Consider the following 18,530-nt stretch of genomic DNA (forward strand, 5'->3'; position numbering starts at 1 on the left):
AAGCAAGACCAAGTCAACAATTTCCTACAATTTCCATGCTAAGGAATGAGTGCAGGGAACGAACCAAAGCAACAACTAGAATAAAAGCTACAATAGCCTAAACAGTCCAAACGGCTGTATCCCCTTTATAAAGTGGCGCCAAATGGAACCACCTCGTGCCCAAAAGCAAACTACCAACCAACTTCCTCGCCCTCGTGAGCTGTAATTGCGCAAAGACCACCCCATCGCAGTCCCCACGGACACAAGAAAAAAAAAAGAAAGCACAAATCCGAATATCTCTTTACTATTTTAGTCTTTTAGATTAAGACGTAAAGGTAATAAAAAAAAAAAGAAAAGAAGCTCTTTTCCTTGCCCAAAAGAGTTAAATAGTAAAATAAAAAGATTGCTTGGGGAAAGAAACGAAAGCGTTCGCTTTCCGGCTGTTCTTTTCATCAAATGGGTTCTACTAGTAGAAGCTCAGCGCTTCCTCCATTCCCACGGTTCCAAGCCGGAAGCCCTAGTCCTCGATCTCACCTTCCACTGCAAGTCCTTATAGGTAGGCTTCTCAAATGCCGTGGTGGAGTCTCTGAAGAGCGCTCCGTGCGAAATCAGAGCATCTCCAGGTGTTTTTTTTTTTTTTTGATGCTTGTTCTAGTTAGTCGCATGAAGTTCAGATATCGAAAACTTTCAAGAATTTTGGGTTCTTTCTCGGTTAAAACGCATTATGTTTTTGGATTTTTTTTTGTAAAAAGATGATATGTTTTCCAGCTATTTTATCACAGCAAGAGATTTGGATGCTTACTCTGTTAATTGACTTCCTTATTTGCTTGCATTTTTCTTTTTTCTTTAAGAAAAAAAAAACAAATTGCATTCTTTTGCTTTTTCTATTTTTTGGGCTGTCATGTTTACTTGGAATAATGTCTTCTTGGTTGGTGGTTTGGAAGTTTTGTGCTATCCAAATGATTTGTCCTCCATCAGTAGTCATTTAAGGGCAAATCACCAGTGTTATAATTTCTTATTCCTGGGGTTTGGGAACTTGGGACTTTTGCTGCTGCTGCAGAGTGTTGGATTAAAGATGAGTAAGTGGTAATTTGCATTCAAATTGAACACTTTCTCATTAGCAAAGTCTGATTTTCCCATTTTTGATGTCCTGCTCTCGGTTATGTATTTTGATATTTGCATTGGCTTTTGTAGCCTGGCATCGAAAAGTAAGACTAGGAAATTATTTGGATGATAAATTTTGGTCCACTTTCTATCCTAGTCCATACATTTTGTCTATGAATTTGTTTTAAAGTTCTTTCTTTTTTTGTCTCCCTACTGTTGCTAGTTAAGTGGTGGAAAAGGATTCATGTTGCCAATCCCAACTAGTTTGAGAGTAAGGTTTAGTTGAGTTGAGAGAGAGAGTATTGGTTGCTAGTTAAGCACTACAGTAAGCTAAGATAGAGTTAATATAGATTTTTAATATTGATATCTTGCTGCCTTTATGTCAGATTTATGGTCTTCAGCTGATTTCAAAATTGTCATTGTGTGGCAGGGTAGGGCTTCCTTCTGTGATTGTACTTATTCTGGGCACCAGAAAATTCGATCAATCTGCCAAGGGATAGTGTTCATATCTAGAGGAATGATGGGGGGCTTATTGCAGTTTTTTGACTTCAGTCATGCTATCATGTCTCGGAAGTTTTTGATGCATAAGAAGAACAATGACGGTGAGAATAATGTCCGGTTGCATATTAAAAATTGTTTCGATGAACAAGCATAGGTTCCCAGAAATGAAGATGGTAATGCTAATCCTGCTGTTACAGCTTCCACCAAAACCTTGAAGATAAGGGAAAAAACAAGGACTACAGCTAATATTGCGTCTGCTTAATTCATGCCGCTTTTTCTATCTTCTTGTTAATGCTCATCATCTTGGCTTTGCTTCTTTTCTATTCCTTAACAGTGTTTTTGCACTTTTTCAGGCCTTGAAGCACCTAGGAATAGTTTGGAGTTTCCCAAGGAAGCATCTCATAGTTATCATGACATTCCTGAAGACATTCCAGTTGAGTTAGATATCTCATTTTCTTTTTTAACATCCATTATCAGATTAATGCTACAGATTCCTTGGTACATGTGGAACATTAATAATCTTTTCTTTACATCGCACCGATTCTTCTCACTATCATATAGTTTCTTGATGTTGGTCAACAACTATGCTCAAATTGATATAACTCAATCATTCTTCTTCCTTGCATTTTAATCATATCTAATATCGGGCCTTTGCCGAAACACAGTTGTAAATTACAATCTTCATTTTTGTTTTGTCTTTCATGTATATATTGATTCAATAATCTGATTATTAGCATAACAGCATATTTGATGAAATAGCAAAATTTCCATGAAAACCTTCAGTTGTTATTAAATAATTGTTCATGTACAGAAACTAAAAGATGTCATAATCGACATTTTCTTTTGTGTGTGGGTCCTTCGTAAACTTCTTCAAACCCATTCCTGGTGGTTGATATTTCAGAGTTATTACTTCTGTATTTCTGATGGATTACCCTGAAGGTTGATTCTGCATGTCCGTATCTCTCCCATCAATCAGTACATCAGTATTTCTTCAGTCAAAAACTATGCTTAGCTCTTCTTAAGGATACTTGTATTCACTTTTTTCCTCAATATTGCCACAATGAAGATATATATATATATATATATATATATATATATATATATATATATATATATATATATATATATATATATATATATATATATATATATATATATATATATATATATATATATATATATATATATATATATATATATATATGTGGATAAGTTTTAGTTATCTACCAACCAGGCACTTTGATTCGACATAGGGTAATAGTTATTTCTACTGATCATACTTAGGGTCTGTTTGAGTTGGATTTCCCATAGGATCATGGATTACATAGTCTATTTAAGTAAGGCTCATACCAATCAAATCCCTCTCCAGCCTAAATCCTTTGGGAGAAAAAAAAGACCTCCATAGGTCTTTTTTTTAATATTTATCTTGCAGTCCAATAAGCCCATAGATGGGATTTAGGCCAAGACTAGGATGGGCTTTTTGAAGAAAATGGGCTGGGCAGGCTAACAAGCCCGATTCCTATAGGAAATCTAGCCCAATCCTGCTGGATTTCCTAAGCAGGCCCTTAGCTGTTCCAATGTGGTGTTACGTGCACTGAAAATAAATGCTGATATGTACCTTGCATATGTTTCAGTATTCCTTCCAGGTGAAGCAGCACTCAGCAAAAATGAACTCTTTTTCTAATGGAGCTCCAGTAGAGAAGTTGATAGACCAGGAGATATCTACCAGAAAAAATGACAGATGTAATAGACCCAGCATTGTTGCTCGTTTGATGGGCATGGATACAATGCCATCTGAAATTAAGCCAATAAGCCATGTTAGGGAAAGGAAGGATGAGAAATCAATGCCAAGACAGGAGCCCAATGAAATTGTACCGACTCATAAAACCTCACTTATCGCAACACCCTTCAAGCAAACAAAACAAGAAATACGTCCCTATGACATTGAGCAAGATTTCAGCCGATCCACCAAAAGCCTCAATTTCAGAAAACCACAATCGCGAGAACATCCTCAAGAAGAAATACTGCAGAAATTCAAGAAAGAATTTGAGGCTTGGCAATCATCCAGAACATGGGAGCATTCAAGAACCCTTGATTTGGGAAATGATCTTGAGCAGGGAAATATGCAAGTTCTTGCACAAGGCAATCTCAACAGAGAAAAAATGGCTAGTTTTGTGGATTCTAAAAGAAAATTGTCCTTCAAGGAGACTGCAAAGCCCAAAGATTATGTGTCAACAGCTAGACTGAAAAAGGATACACTACATGGAGGTGTTCCAACAAATGAAGGAGTTATGACTAAACGGAGCCAAGCTATCTTAAGAAATGATATTGCTTTGAGGAACAGTGCAAAAACTAATCTTGCACACATACCTCTTGCTAATTTTGATAAAAAAAAGGGTAGATCCTCTTCACCTGCAAAGATAGTGATTCTTAAACCATGTTCTGAAAGAAGTGATGATATCGAAGAGTCTTTGGTAAGCTCACGTGACATAATAGAAAAAGAAAATAATATGCATGACTTTCTGGAAGAGGTAAAAAAAAGGCTCAATTTTGAAATCCGAGGAAAGTCTAGACATGATACAACAGCCAGATGGACTAATGTTGACACTTACTCTAGCGAGAGATCAATTGACCCAAAACAAATAGCGAGAGACATAGCAAAACAAATAAGAGAGACTGTTGCTAATGACTTCAGGAATACATTGGTTTGGTCAGACTCAACAGGGTCACATAGAAGCAAAGCCCAATTCAATGGACCAAGTTCTCCAGCATTCTTCAAGAGAGACGCAGGAAAATTGTCATCAGACAGACAGAAGAATGTCCTAAGAAATGATACAGATATTAAAACTCCTCTGACTGCCAATGGAAGGCCAGGTACTTCAGTCCCAAGGAAGGAAGCTATGAGATTGAGACCAACATATGATCTCCCAAAGAAAGGCAGAAAGGAAATATGTTGGGAAGATAAGAAAGCTCTCACTGAAACAAAAACTAGATGTTTTAGACATGAAAATGAGAAGAGTGTGGCATTTGATTCTGAGGCAGTGTCACCTAGGTACCTTGTCAGATCCCACTCTGCTCCAATATCTGGAACAACTTTTCGGAAGAATCTTTTAGAGGACCAGCATTTATTGACTGGGGCTCACAATTGTAGAAAGCATGACGGATATGCACCTACTTCAGAAGAAGGGAGAAGACGTAAGAAAACTGGCTTTAACTTTAAAAGCAGAGTTTCAAATTTTAAAGGTAAGTTCTTTGGGAAGAAGATCCACTCCATGGATGAAATGGCTCAGGATGATATTCCTTATGTGAAGAGTGTTGCAACCGCACCATCTGGTGTCTTGAATATACGCATCGCACAGGCAAGTGTTATTCTTAAATAACTCAACCATTTAAATCTCATGCAAAGTAATGTGCTTTAGGCAGCTTTTTCCGTTATTAATATAGATTTTGTATGGCCTCAGGAAAACTCTACCGAGGTGCCACCAAGCCCGGTATCAGTGTCCAGCAGCTCGTTTGATGAGATTTGTAGGCCAAGTTATCCAAGTCCGGTTTCCCCATTGGAGGGTCCTTTTGCAGAAGACTGCTCATCCTCGCAAGTTTTTGGGGAGCTAAGCTCAGAACTTCCTGGTACATCCAATTTAATTGTTCAATTTACAGAAGACTTGCAATTCTATATATTTATGGTATATGTTGCTATATTTATCTATCTTGTATATCTTTGCTTAAATGTTCTCGTCATACTACTTTATATATCCTCTGATATGCTAGATGCATTTAAAGAAACATTGACATGCATATGCAAATGTGTCTGGGATATTGGGCCCATCTATACAATGATCTCACATTTAATAAAGATATTCCTTTGTGCTGTTGAGGAGAAGATGAATTCTGAACATCTATTTTGCCGCTTTTTATCAGTGACTATCTTCCTATGAAAAATAATGCTCATAATCAGTAAGTAAATCATGAATTTGGTTCCCCATGAAATGGTCAACATTAGCATGAAAACTGTCTACTAAATTGCTATATGACAAACAATCTGAAATTATGTTAGACTTAATGACTTATTCGGATTGAATCAATTTGATGGTAGAAAAATGAGATATGTTAATGGTAGTTAATGATTATTGGATTGGTATGTGCTAGCGCTAAGTCTTTTAAAAAATTAGATTCCTCAATATTAATCACCTCTTATGTCAGTTAGATCTGCTTTATGGCTGAATATGACCAATGAAAAGAGAGAGGAAAAAAGGTTTTCACTGGATGCTGGTTCTATAAAGTTCTGCATAAGGTTGATTCAGCAACTTGAATGTGCTCAAGTGAATCCAAAAATTTACTAGCAGCAAGCTGCTGGCGTGAATCTTAAATTTTTTAGGTGCTCTGCACTTGCAAGCGGTGGTTATCTTTTCCTTTGGCATCTGGTGAAGCTGAACTGTGTCAATTAACTTTTCTTTTCAAAGGAAGGACTGTGCAATTGGCATAACATAGCGAGAAGACTGCTGATGAGATACTGTTTGAAACTATAAAGCAGATACTCACAAAGATTTGATAATATTTGGATTGTTTTTAACTCTTACCGTCAAGCAGTTAAGGCAGGTGATAGACTAACATATATATAGCTGACTTGTCAATGTTTCTTACAGTTTTTTCATTCAAGTGATCTTTATAAATATTTTGCTTTAACTATGTATTTTTACTTGTTAACCATGAAAACTTCTCATCACTTCTAGAGATGAAGAATCTGCTGGAACAAGGTGACAATAATGCAACTGAGAAAGTAGCAACTGAGGGAAGGCTGGATGAGGATGAAGCAGTTGAGGCAGAAGACCCTGCAAAAGCTTACATAAGAGATGTCCTTGTCACTGCTGGGCTGTATGAGGGTCAGCGCTATGATCAAGTCTTCTCAAGGTGGATTCCTCTGACAAAACCAATTTCTCAGTGGGTGTTTGAGAAAGTAGAGGAGTTATATGATAAAAATTGGAAGGTGAATGATGGAGAACCTCTACTCCATAATGGTAACGCCAATGTAGGTCACAAGATGCTGTTTGATTTAATTAATGAAGCATTGCCCAGGGTTATTCAAACTACAATGACTAGTTCTACATTCAAGACTTGGATTCTTGGTCCCAAGAGATTGCCACATGGGAAAAAACTGTTGGATGACGTGTGGCGCCAGATGGAAATACACACAAACCCCCAAAGGGATGCTTCTTATTCTCTGGATAACCTTGCAGCCAGGGATCTGAGTATGAATCCTTGGTCTGGTGTATTGCATGACGATATTGATGCAATGGGAATGGAAATGGAATGCATAATTCTAGGGGAGTTGATTGATGAATTTATGTGGGATATATGCTCGTACACATAGGTGGATGAGCTGGTTGCAAGCATGGCACCATATTCAATTTTGCTAGTGATGGCTGTAGGTGTACATACCCCGAACCTTACATCAATGCACGAGTGTTAATGATGGATAACACCTTGTCAGATTTGTCAATGGTCAGTCAGTTCCTGTACTGAGATAATATGTATGTAGAGATTAGTATAAAAGAAGATTACAAGATTGAGAGAATGGTTACCAGTACTCAATTGGTGCTAAATAATAAAATGATGTCTAATTCCTTTTATATTCATTTCTTGTTGATTGAGGATGACCGAATTTGGAAAACACTTTTGGCTGCATCATTATTTGTTGTTATGCAGGTTGCATGTTGAATGGCCATTTCCAGCAGACAAGGTATTGCACTATCAATTATCCATTCATTGACTTGTTGTCCACACTAGGCTGTAAATTTGATCCTATATTTAGATCATTTTGATATTTTTCAATTAAGTACTAAGTGTTATATGCAGCAATGACTGAATCCTGGATGATGCTCATTTTAGTGGCATGGTTACCTATACGGATAAATTATCATCAATCCTTTCATGTTTGCTTCTTACTCCCCATCTCTAAGTTTCAGGGATCAATTAGATGAAATTACCACCGGTTCATGTTAAGGGTGAGGTTGTGAACTTACATGAACAACATGGCATTTATTTTGGTAACTGAACTATTGTTTCGTAATATTCAGCTGCTTTTGTTGCAGCTATTATTCTGAAGCTTCGATATTATCTCCATTCATAATACAATATGTGCTTATCACAACTAATGACATGAATGATTGTTTCCTAAATTTCCAATCCATGCATTCATATTTTGATTTTGTTGTTTGCTTGTGGTAACAGAGCTGTCACTTTCTATCAGATAGATCCACCAAGTCTTTGGTGCAATTATATGGGTTTGATGGCATAGGACTTCTGTCTTTATATCCCTTTCAAACCAGTATTGCTGTTCTAAGGTTTCAATTACTACTATATTACCTTCAGTTTTCTTTTTCATCTACACCTGAATGGTGTAAATCAATGGACATTGTAGTAATATATATTACAAGATTGAAGGTCTTCGTTTTCACTGATTGGAGAGAGATATCTGGTAAATGGTATCATTTAGAGCAGGAGCAGCATTTCCCACATGTAGCAGGATCTTTAGAAACCTGACCCAAAAGCTAGGCGTTATTTTCTAGTCCTGCAGGTTATGGAGCAGTAGCTTAATAAAAGATTGAAAATTTGTTAATTATTTGAGGTCAATCGGATGGTTGGTATTCACGATTGACAAGCCGGGTTAATTAAACCTTTCAGTCCTTGTTTGGATGACCTGTTCGTTAGAATTTAAAGCAAGAAAGGGGGACATCTCTGGAGAGAAGGAATCACTCAGATCAGAATTATACAGAACCCTCACTTTCTGAAAGACACAGATTATTTGTTCCGGGTGATAATTCTTGATGCAGACTGATAGGAATCAAAGTTTTCTATTATAGTTAAATACTTCCTCACATCGCATAGTTTCTTCTCAATCTCTTGCTTTTTTTCTAAAACCCAGCTGCTTTACAAAGGCCTTGAATAAATACCACCATATGCTTCAGTCATCAAAATATCCCGAAGTTAACCTGGTAAAATAGAGGAGGTATCTTAAAGAAAGGTCAGAAGGTAGTCCACCCAAGCGTCCCTCGTAACATTCACACTTTGAGTAGCTGCCGTTGGCCTCTGGAAAAATGATTTTAATAATTTTATTATTGTCTACTCCACATCATCATCATTGCCTCCATTATAAATATTGTCTTATTTATATTTTCAAAAATAATTGACTAAAAATTATGTTTTTAAAAATTCAGAAAGGAGCAAAGCTTTTGTTTTTTATTTTAAATATAAAAATATAAAATGACACCTAAATTTTCAATGATAGAAATATAAAAAAATATTATAAGATCTAATCATGTTATAAAATAACTCCACATATAGGGCATAAAGGTAGTGGTCGATGTAACTAAGCTGAATTTGATAGAACTTGTATCTAATTAAACATGTTTGAAAAATTTTGAACTCAATCTTTAAGATCAACTTTTTGAGATCTAGCAAAAAACAAAAAACAAAATTTGTGATCATTATTTTGAATTCAATCTGAACTCAATTTCCAACCAAGCCGGTCAAAAGTCAAATTAATTAGCTTTATATTCCTAAATTTAGTTGGAATCAAAACAAGCTTGGTTCAAGCTCGAGTCGTTATTAAATTGATCATAAGAATAAACAAAGATTCAAACTTTTATCTAATTATCAATTGTTCATATATCATATATTGCATATAATGTATTGAAATTTTAACGAGCCCAGCTTGATCGAGCTGGGTCAATCTTTAACTTGGCTTGAAACTAATTTTTAACTTGTCTTGCATCCCCTTAATTTTGCAGATTTCAAGTTTTTCAAATAGACCTTAACAATTATAAATTGATCATAATATGGTCTAAACTCTAACACCATTAACTGTGAATATGTAATCATAAATATAAGCTTAGATTTTTCATTCCCACCTAAATACAGCTCTTCTAATCCAGCGAACGGCTAAACCATATTACAACCAAAACCTAAATTTTAAGATCTTATTGAAAAACTTAAAATATAAATGCAAATTGCAAAAAATTAAAAAGATACCACAATTTTACAAAAACTAATAAAAATCTTTTGTTCCATCTCATAAAATTTAAGCTGAATGATATTTAATTAATACAAGACTATCCTTAAATCGATGATCCAATCAAGAAATATCCAAACAGCTCTTAATATTAAAAGAGAGAAGTTCCAAAGATTTAAAATTTGCTCTCTCTATTTCAAGTCCCGGTATCCCAAATTTTGTTCTTTTTGTCAGCTGGTTCCTCTTTAAACTTCTCACTATCTAATTCTAATCAAATAAATTCCAGAAGATGGAAGAGAGATGGAAGTCTAGTATCCCAAGTTTCTTTAGCCATTATCACTTAACTGAATTTTCTTATCTGGAAATTAGAAGTTGGGGCTATCAGCAGCCTACCATGATCCCTCCAACACCTGACCTTTCTCCACAAGAGACCAGCCATTAAAACAATCAAACCTTGCATACTTTCTCTTTGGAGACGACAAAGAGTCGAAACCCTTCTCACCATGTTACAAGATAAGCCTTTATTATTACATTACATACATAAAAACAGCCCTCAGACAGCACCTTATTAAACTGCAGCACTAGACTATAGCACTCCAAAGCTCCAACAAGCCAGAAACCGAGACTGCTCCTCTCAAGCCGCGGCACACGCAGCGCATGAGCAACCAGTCCCACACGTGCAAGCTGACCTCCCGGCACCCGTGCCGGACGCGGTCCTGCCGCACGTGCAAGGGTTACAGCCGCAGTGTTGCCCACACGAGCACAGGTTGTGTCTCACCTCCCCTCCACCCCCTATGGTGGCGGTGGCGCACCTGCCCATTTTCCACCATTCAGTTAATAAAGTCTTTCAATGAAACAAGTACAATGTAATATAAATCAACGGTCACGATCATCCTAACTCCTAAGTTAGGATTATGATAAAGGTGGATGGTGGATTTGGACCTGCAAGATACGCCGCCGGGGCAAGGCACCGCGCAGCCGCACGTGTCGTCGCACACCTTAACGGTCCTGATGTCCGCCATCTCGTTCCTCGGCTATTTCACTTCGCCATGGGCAGCTTTTAAGCTGGTCGGGTGGCGCATCAAGACGACGCGTGGCGTGCCACGTGACAGACTACCTTACACGTGCGAGCAGGAATAGTTGCCATGCGGTCCACGCGTATCCATCTCGCAACACGTGACGAGATAGCGCTGCTCGGTGGCGCCGTGGCGGTGGACGCTGCGACCATGCGAGGCTGCTACAAAGCGAATGGGGTATGGCGGCGTACTTGTGTTTGCCCCTTGATTTGTTTGTGCGGGCCAAATGGCTGGGGGAGAGTTGCCAAAGAAGGGAACATTTGAAACCATGTAGATGCTGAGCTGGTCTTTATAGAGTCTAGGTTTCACTAAGTTTGATTCCAAATTATTTTCGAGGCTGAATTTTAGAATTCAATTTAATTCAAAAAAATTAATTAAAAAATAAATAATATTTAGTAAATAAATATAAATTTAAAAATATTAAATAAACCAATATATATATATTAAATAAATTAAGAAAATAAATAAAATTTAATTTTTATTAGTAGGGTTACAATTTTATAATTTACTGATAAATCTAAAAAAAGTGAAGCATTACATACCTCACATGTACACTAACAATCTAGATAATTTTAAAAATTTCTTCTCAAAATCCTCAATGATAGACTATATTATTTGTATCTCCTCGCAACACATTTTCTTATCCAGACAACTTTACCTCTCTATATATATTCAATTTCTATAATTAAAAAATATTAATAAAAATCAACTATCAAACATGAAAAAGTTCGAGGAAAGGTGAGAGAGGAGTAGGGCTGATCAAGCGGAGGTGTCTAGTAGCCCATGTCGGTCCAATCAAATCAATTTCATCTGATCAAAGGCCAATCTACGGTACAGGCAGCTCAATAGAAATAAGGTGATCAAATATGGTGGTGTCCAACAATATAGGTTAGTTCGATCTGGTAATCTAACCGGTCCCGTTTAGGAATGGAGCCATCGAATAAATAACATTAGAGGAATATTAATGAAGCTGTACTCTTGCAGTGTGCAGTGAGGGAGATTATACTGCAAGGCTATCAAGATGGCTTAGGATCCATTGCTAGGGTTGATCAAGCTCGTCGGAATGAAAAAAATTCGAGTTCCACCTGCCCCAAAAGAGAGAGTCGAAGTGAGAAAAGAAGAAAGAGAGTACAAAAGAAGAGAAAGAGGCTCGAGGAAATCTCCCGACAGAGAAGAGCCTCTCTAACCTGTCTGAGGAAAGAAGAAAGAGAAGGAAGGTAGTGAGGGATCACTGGTGCGGTAGCAGTTCATGGCCAGAAGGCCAATGATCAGGCATGATGGTGGAACAGCAGCTGGGCGGTGTTCTAAAAGGAAGGAAAACAGGATTCAACTAAAACTCAGTGGAAAAATAGTCGACGGAAGCCGCAGCCCACGGCATCTTTGGGCGGCTGGTGACGACGGCGGCTGCTGCAAAGAGAAGTGAATATTTACAAAATATTAACTTTCACTGATTGTATATTTTTATTTTATAAAACGAGTTAGACGTATGACTCATAATGGTACTATGATTAAGCCCGATATGATGTATGATTATTTTGTTTTATGGGCTTTGGTGCATCTTAGATGTATAAGATTGAGTCCTATTTATTGCGGTAATTTTGATATGTAGGCCAGAAAATCTAATTAGGATTTGGAGTCTTTAATGAGAAGGCTTCTTATGTTTTCTATATAAAGGCTAGGTTCTCCATTTCTCTCCATATGGTTGATAGTTTGCTTCATTGGCTATTTTTGTGAGGAGCAAGGAAGGAAAGGTCCAGCTATTACTCCAGGTGATTGAAGGACATATTTAATATGCCTTTCGTAGATATATCTCATAAACTTAAATATACTATTGTTGTGATTTTAAATCTTAGCATGTTATTATTTATGATTAACATCCTTTTCTCAGCTAAATCCGGCAACTACTTGGCCGAAATCCATTATGATTTAATGACTTGGAAAGATGGGAAGAAGGATTAATTGGAGAATCACGTGGCCTGATTTATGGCCCCGATTTTCAGCGGGCACAATGATAGAAAATAGTTGGCCCTCGGAACCAAAACATGGAAGAATGCCGGCGATCTTCAACCTTCTTGATGCCGGATCTTCGGTGGTGGATGTTAAAGGAGATCCTTGTTTGGCCACTGTTTGGCCACATGGGTTTCTTGGATCCAGTACAATACCAGGTCTCAAAAGGGCTGGGTATTACATGTTTTATTACGAAGCAATAGAGATATGAGGGGTAGATGATTCTGTCTGAGCTTGCTTTGATTGTAAACACCTTGTGTGAAGCATCTGCCTGTCCTAGACAAAAACTCCAGCTGACAGTGGGTTCAAAACAGCATCCACAGACACTGATCAAAACAGCAGGCTAAGCATCTGACAGCAGTGAGGGGAGAGTCTCAACCATGTTCCAAGTTTAAACAAATTCAGAAAGCAACTTGTGGTTACACAAGGGAGACCAATCACTGAAGAGTGTCAGACCATTTCTTATTTCATTCTTGCCAACAAACCCAGGTCATCATGGCTAGAAGCATAAAGATCCCCTTCTCCAATCCAAGTATAGATCTTCAAACATTGATTGTGGATGCAATACCCTTAAAGAGGAGCAGATTCCTTTCCGAATTTAGAGATGAAACCCCAATTGTAGAACAGGTGATCTATTGAAAGAGCATTTACAACATTTCTCCACAGGCTAGAGCATCCTTTGTTAGGTTTTCAATTCATCGAAAGTTTTACTTCTTGTGAAAGCAGGATGCACTCTGGGACATTGTTACATGCTAAAAAGTCACTCTTGAGACTTTTATTATTCTGGACTTTTAAAAGGGGCTAAAGCCAGAAACAAGTGGCTATCCCTCTCAAGTTGCACCCATTGTGGGTCATTCATCTTGGGCCTGTTCAATCATTGCGGGCCATGATTATTTTGGGCCTTTTTCATCTACGTGCGCCTTGTTTATGTGGGCCGTGTTAGGCCCTGTTCAACTACTGTGGGCCGTGATCATTTTGGGCCCTAATCATTCATTGTAGATAATAGTCCCTGACTTTTCTTTAATCGAGTAAATCTAGACCTCTCCTGATTGTTGACCCAGACTGCACAGATTGAGCCAAAGACCAAGGATTAGGCCAAGTCTAGACCCGAGCCAAGATTCTCTCTCCTCCTTTTTGTCTCTCTAGACAGGCTTAGGGATCTTAGGGTAAGCCTTGTTTTTCTTGTTGCTCAAATCCCAGTTAACCCAGTTTGGAGACCTTGAACCACTCCGACATCCGGATAGTAGACCGGCTCACTACTTGAGCCCCAACTATATTTGACCACTTCTGATCTTCATTTGACCCGTTGATCATTCTAGCTCAGACCGACCTGGGCAATCAGGCATAATTACTCGAACGACCTGATCTGGGGGCACGAGGCTGTTCTCTACTCGTATTTAATTTTGACTTCTGAAATGATATTAAAATTAATAATATTCTAATGATATTAAAGAGGTGTATTTCATATGTTTGCTTGAAGTGGGATTTAAAGCGAAAGAGGTATTTAACTTAATATTTCAAAGTCCCGAGCAATCAGACATTCGAATCTGAAAAATAGAGAAACATAGTAATGAGCTATACTAGCCCAATAAGCAACATAATACTCCAAAGTGAGGTTAAAGCATGCCAAATAATTTATTTAAAAGCACAAAATATTCAGGTGGGCCCCATCCCACCCGGTGTCAGGGGGCTCCACCCCCCAAACCCTCAGTGTCAGGGGCCCCTTCCGTGCCCCCCGAACCCCCCTTGCTAACCAGGGGGCTTTCCCCGCCCCTGAACCCCCCTTTGCTAACTTGACGGAATAAAGGGCCTTTTTGAGGTTATGGAGGAGTGTGAGGTGACCATGCCAAAAGAAAAGTCTATCCCTAACGTGAGTGCTCTAGAATTTGCTAAGAGATTTATGGTCAATAAGGTTACACTTGACTTTAGTGCTGTGTCCCTTCGGGTTCTCCGTACTCTCTCTTCTGGAGTTTCCACTTTCCTGTTTTCGGAGCTGCGAGTCAATTTGCTGTGTTCGTACAGGTTACGCGGTGGATCTTATAAGGTCTACTAGTCCCATAGAGAGAGAAAGTTTAATAGCAAGAGAAAGTCTCGTACAGAGAGAAAGTCTCGTAGAGAGAGTCCTGAAGAGAGAGAAAGTCCAAGGAGAGAGAAAAATTGAGCAACAAGAGAAAATATAGAAAAAAGAAGAGAGAGGAGAGAGGAGAGAGGAGAGAGGAGAGAGAAAGAAGAGAGAGTACTCTTTTCTTCTTTCTCAAAAAAGGGGAGAGACCGTCTCTCCCACCCCTGATGACAATTGCTGGCCTAGTGATAGCCCTCAGCCGCGGTCATTGCCGGCGACGGCGGCCATTGCAATGGTGGTCGAAGAAAGAGGAGCTCGGCTCGGGTGCTGTGGGTCCACAAGGAGGAGATGGGAAGAGGGAGAGGGGGGCCTAGGTGGTGGGGTTGCCGGCATGGTGGCCGTGGCCCATGTGGTACGACGGCGCCCTGCGGCGAGGCAACCGATGACGGCGAAACCCGTAAGAGGAAGCCGAAACAGGGCACCCCTGTTTCGGAAGGTAATCTGGTGATCCGCCGGCCCGAATCAACGTGAAATCAACCCTAAAACTTGGAAAAGAAATAGAAGGAGGCGTTGGGAAGTTATCTTGGTCCGGTGAGGTGTTCCAGTGACCTTTCCCGACGACAAATCGAGAAGAAAGTTTGGAGAAGAAGAGTTTGAATCGTGGTGTTTCTCGGCGATTTGGGTGGATGAAATCAAAGGAGGTGGAGGGTGATTAAATAGGTGAAGTCTCTGAGTTCTAGATGAACTCGGATTGCCTTGGATGTCCCCGACTTTTCCGAAAGTGAAAGAATAAGAAGACTTCTATCAGAGTCTTCTTCTCCGCTTCATCGTACCACAAAGCACGATCGGGCTAGGCCTGGCCCCCTTCAGCCGGCCCACAAGCCCACGGGCTGGGCTACGTGGCTTCAAGCTGGGCCTGGCAACTCTGGGTCGGCCCACGAGCTCCAATTTTTTCTTTTCATTTCGTTTGCGCTAAAAGGCTAGGTTGATTAAGTGGACCGGGACAGTTTACTGGGTCTCACAGTCAGCACAATATTTGACGAGGAATTGAAGGGTGACGGTAGTGTGGCTAAATAGCTTGTTTCATGGTGCGGCCAACTGTGTTGCAAGCAAAGTCTATGTCATCTTTCACCCCCAAGTCAGCACGTGGGCCTTCACCATTTTCTGTCCTCTCCCAACTTTCCTTGTGCCAACCATGGCAGGTAGAGACTTCTAGCCACTGATGTATCAAAAAAAAAAAAAAAATTTTAGTCATGGCATGGGCCCTTCACTCTACTTCCTGTTCCTCTCCTCGCTTTCCAAGCATTTATGATCCATAAAATGGTAGGCAAGGGAAACCAATGGCACTACTACGTTATTAACATCATAATTAACCAGAGAAGGAATCTCTTATACCATAGAAGCAAGCCATGTTTCCAAAGAACATGTTCTTCTTTCTCATCCTCACACTCGATACGGCATCTGCAGAAGATGCCGATTTTACCTACAATGGATTCGGTGCTGCCAAACTGCGGCTAGATGGCATCGCAGAGATCACACCCAATGGCCTCCTAATGCTCACTGACACTAGAGAGCCAGCCAAGGGCCACGCCTTTCTCCCAACTCCCCTCCGTTTTAAGAACTCGACAACTGGTAAAGCTCTCTCTTTCTCAACTTCTTTCATCTTTGCAATGGTCCCTAAGTACCAAGACTTGTTTGGCCATGGAATTGCGTTCGTTCTTGCACAATCGGTAGATCTGTCTTATGCCTTACCTAGTCAATACCTGGGACTCTTCAATTCAAGCAATTCATATTCTTCAAACCAAATTGTGGCCGTCGAGTTCGATACAAACATGAACCCTGATTTTGACGATATCGACAATAATCATGTTGGAATTGATGTTAACAGTCCAAAGTCTATTAGCTCCTCGCATGCAGCTTATTACACAAACGATGACGGAGGTGGGTTCAAGAACCTGAGCCTTGTGAGTGGCAAACCAATACAGGCCTGGATAGAATACAGTCACTTGGAAGGACTGCTTAATGTAACGTTAGCACCTATTGATGTAGCCAAACCAGGTCTTCCATGCTTGTCTTCAAATGTAACTCTCTCTTCCTTGATCTCAGACTATATGTATGTCGGATTTTCTTCTTCGGTAGGACCATTTATAACATCTCATTACATTCTGGGCTGGAGCTTTAAGTTGAATGGAAGGGCTCAAGCACTCAATCTCTCACGTCTTCCATCCCTCCCCCACGCAGAGTCTAAATCGCGTTTAGAGTCTTGGAAGATTGGGTTGCTGATAATCTTGGCAATAATTTTTTTGTTAATAATGATAATTGGCATAATCCTTGTGAATAGTGGGATTAAATTCAGAGAGGTGTTTGAAGATTGGGAGTTAGAATATGGACCCCAGAGGTTCTGCTACAAGGACCTATTCTTGGCCACCAAGGGCTTCAGAGACCAACATCTCTTGGGAGCTGGAGGATTTGGTAAGGTCTACAGTGGTGTGCTGCCAAACACTGACATCCAAGTTGCAGTTAAGCAGGTCTCGCACGAATCAAGACAAGGTATGAGAGAGTTCATTGCAGAGATTGTTAGCATCGGCCGCTTGCGTCACCGGAACTTGGTACAGCTCCTTGGTTATTGCAGGAGAAAAAGGGAGCTCTTGTTGGTCTATGAATTCATGCCCAATTCTAGTTTGGACAAGTATCTATTTAACCAACCTAAGTCGATGCTCAGTTGGGGACAAAGATTCCAAATAATCAAAGGTGTAGCTTCCGCGCTTTATTATTTGCACGAAGGATGGGAGAAGGTGGTTGTTCACAGAGATATCAAGGCCAGCAACATCCTGCTAGATGATCAGATGAATGGAAGACTAGGTGATTTTGGCCTGGCAAGACTATATGATCACGGAACCGATCCCCAGACTACACATGTGGTTGGAACTTTGGGTTACCTTGCACCGGAGCTCGGGAAGACTGGCAAGGCAACTACAAGCACAGATGTGTTTGCCTTTGGTGAATTTTTGCTTGAGGTGGCTTGTGGAAGAAGGCCAATAGAGATGAGAGCATTAGAAGAAGACATGGTGTTAGTAGATAAAGTTCTGGAGTGCTGGAAGGCAGGGATTATTTTGGAGGCAAGGGATCCTAACTTGGGGAATGAATATATTGTTGAAGAGATGGAGATGGTGCTAAAGCTTGGCCTTCTTTGCTCACACCCTAACTCCACTTCTAGGCCTCCTATGCGGCTGGTGATGCGAATACTGGAATGTGAAGCTCCCCTTCCAGAGATATCTGAAGATGGTTGGAATGGCGAAATTTCAGCTATGGGAGAGGAAGGTTTTGATGATCTTGGCATGTCAGATAGTTGACTGTTAACCATGTCTGCCTGCTCAGCATCAGCAATGGAATCTGTTCCCTTGACAGGCCGTTGATAGTCGGAAATGCTTGTAAAAGTAATGTTTAAAGTATACGTAGCATCATGTAATGCATGGTATAAATGATTTTTGTTATCATGTAATGCATGGTATAAATGTTTTTTTATTGTAGTGTGGTTGTTGCTAAAATTCAAAACTAAAACAACAGCAACTAAATCCGGTGCAGTTTGCTGAAAAAAAGAAATCCAGTAGGTAAAGAAAAAATGGAATGTTAAGTTGGAATGGAATTTGCTCTAGTGTAGTATAGAAAAGCTTGCCTAGCAGAGGTCAACCTCAAGATTCTCTGCACCTGTACCTAGATGTATGAGATAATTCAAATATAGATACTTATTTAGATTCCAGTTGCTCTGATGCATGCCCTTACTCTTTCATTT

The 18,530-nt window shown here is 39.5% G+C and overlaps 2 protein-coding genes across 4 annotated transcripts; both read left to right on the forward strand.

The window, feature by feature from the left end:
* Nucleotides 1–407: 407 nt before the first annotated feature.
* Nucleotides 408–7,215, forward strand: LOC120109959. 2 transcript variants are annotated; one of them, XM_039123874.1, is made up of 6 exons: nucleotides 408–602; nucleotides 1,514–1,685; nucleotides 1,938–2,017; nucleotides 3,219–4,943; nucleotides 5,046–5,211; nucleotides 6,315–7,215. In XM_039123874.1, the coding sequence occupies exons 2-6, from the start codon at nucleotides 1,601–1,603 to the stop codon at nucleotides 6,950–6,952; spliced, it is 2,694 nt and encodes an 897-aa protein (XP_038979802.1). In that variant the 5' UTR covers nucleotides 408–602; nucleotides 1,514–1,600; the 3' UTR covers nucleotides 6,953–7,215. The 2 variants fall into 2 exon arrangements, with proteins under 2 accessions (XP_038979802.1, XP_038979803.1); XM_039123875.1 differs by having other exon boundaries at nucleotides 408–535.
* An 8,837-nt stretch (nucleotides 7,216–16,052) lies between these two features.
* Nucleotides 16,053–18,262, forward strand: LOC120109960 (L-type lectin-domain containing receptor kinase SIT2-like). Of its 2 annotated transcripts, XM_039123880.1 has the most exons (2): nucleotides 16,057–16,369; nucleotides 16,655–18,262. In XM_039123880.1, exons 1-2 carry the CDS (start codon nucleotides 16,147–16,149, stop codon nucleotides 18,088–18,090), a joined length of 1,659 nt encoding a protein of 552 aa, XP_038979808.1. In that variant the 5' UTR covers nucleotides 16,057–16,146; the 3' UTR covers nucleotides 18,091–18,262. The 2 variants fall into 2 exon arrangements, with proteins under 2 accessions (XP_038979807.1, XP_038979808.1); XM_039123879.1 differs by having other exon boundaries at nucleotides 16,053–18,262.
* The last annotated feature ends 268 nt before the right edge of the window (nucleotides 18,263–18,530 follow it).

The sequence above is a fragment of the Phoenix dactylifera genome, chromosome 2 (assembly GCF_009389715.1).
Source record: "Phoenix dactylifera cultivar Barhee BC4 chromosome 2, palm_55x_up_171113_PBpolish2nd_filt_p, whole genome shotgun sequence".
Taxonomy (NCBI): Eukaryota; Viridiplantae; Streptophyta; class Magnoliopsida; order Arecales; family Arecaceae; genus Phoenix; species Phoenix dactylifera.

Bases quoted from the DNA above. Each gene is read 5' to 3' on its own strand.
- LOC120109959 (XM_039123874.1), top strand. From the start codon at position 1,601: ATGATGGGGGGCTTATTGCAGTTTTTTGACTTCAGTCATGCTATCATG. The intron at 1,686-1,937 runs GTGAGAATAATG...GCACTTTTTCAG, and splicing joins GCATAAGAAGAACAATGACG to GCCTTGAAGCACCTAGGAAT. The intron at 2,018-3,218 runs GTTGAGTTAGAT...CATATGTTTCAG, and splicing joins ACATTCCTGAAGACATTCCA to TATTCCTTCCAGGTGAAGCA.
- LOC120109960 (XM_039123879.1), top strand. From the start codon at position 16,147: ATGTTTCCAAAGAACATGTTCTTCTTTCTCATCCTCACACTCGATACG.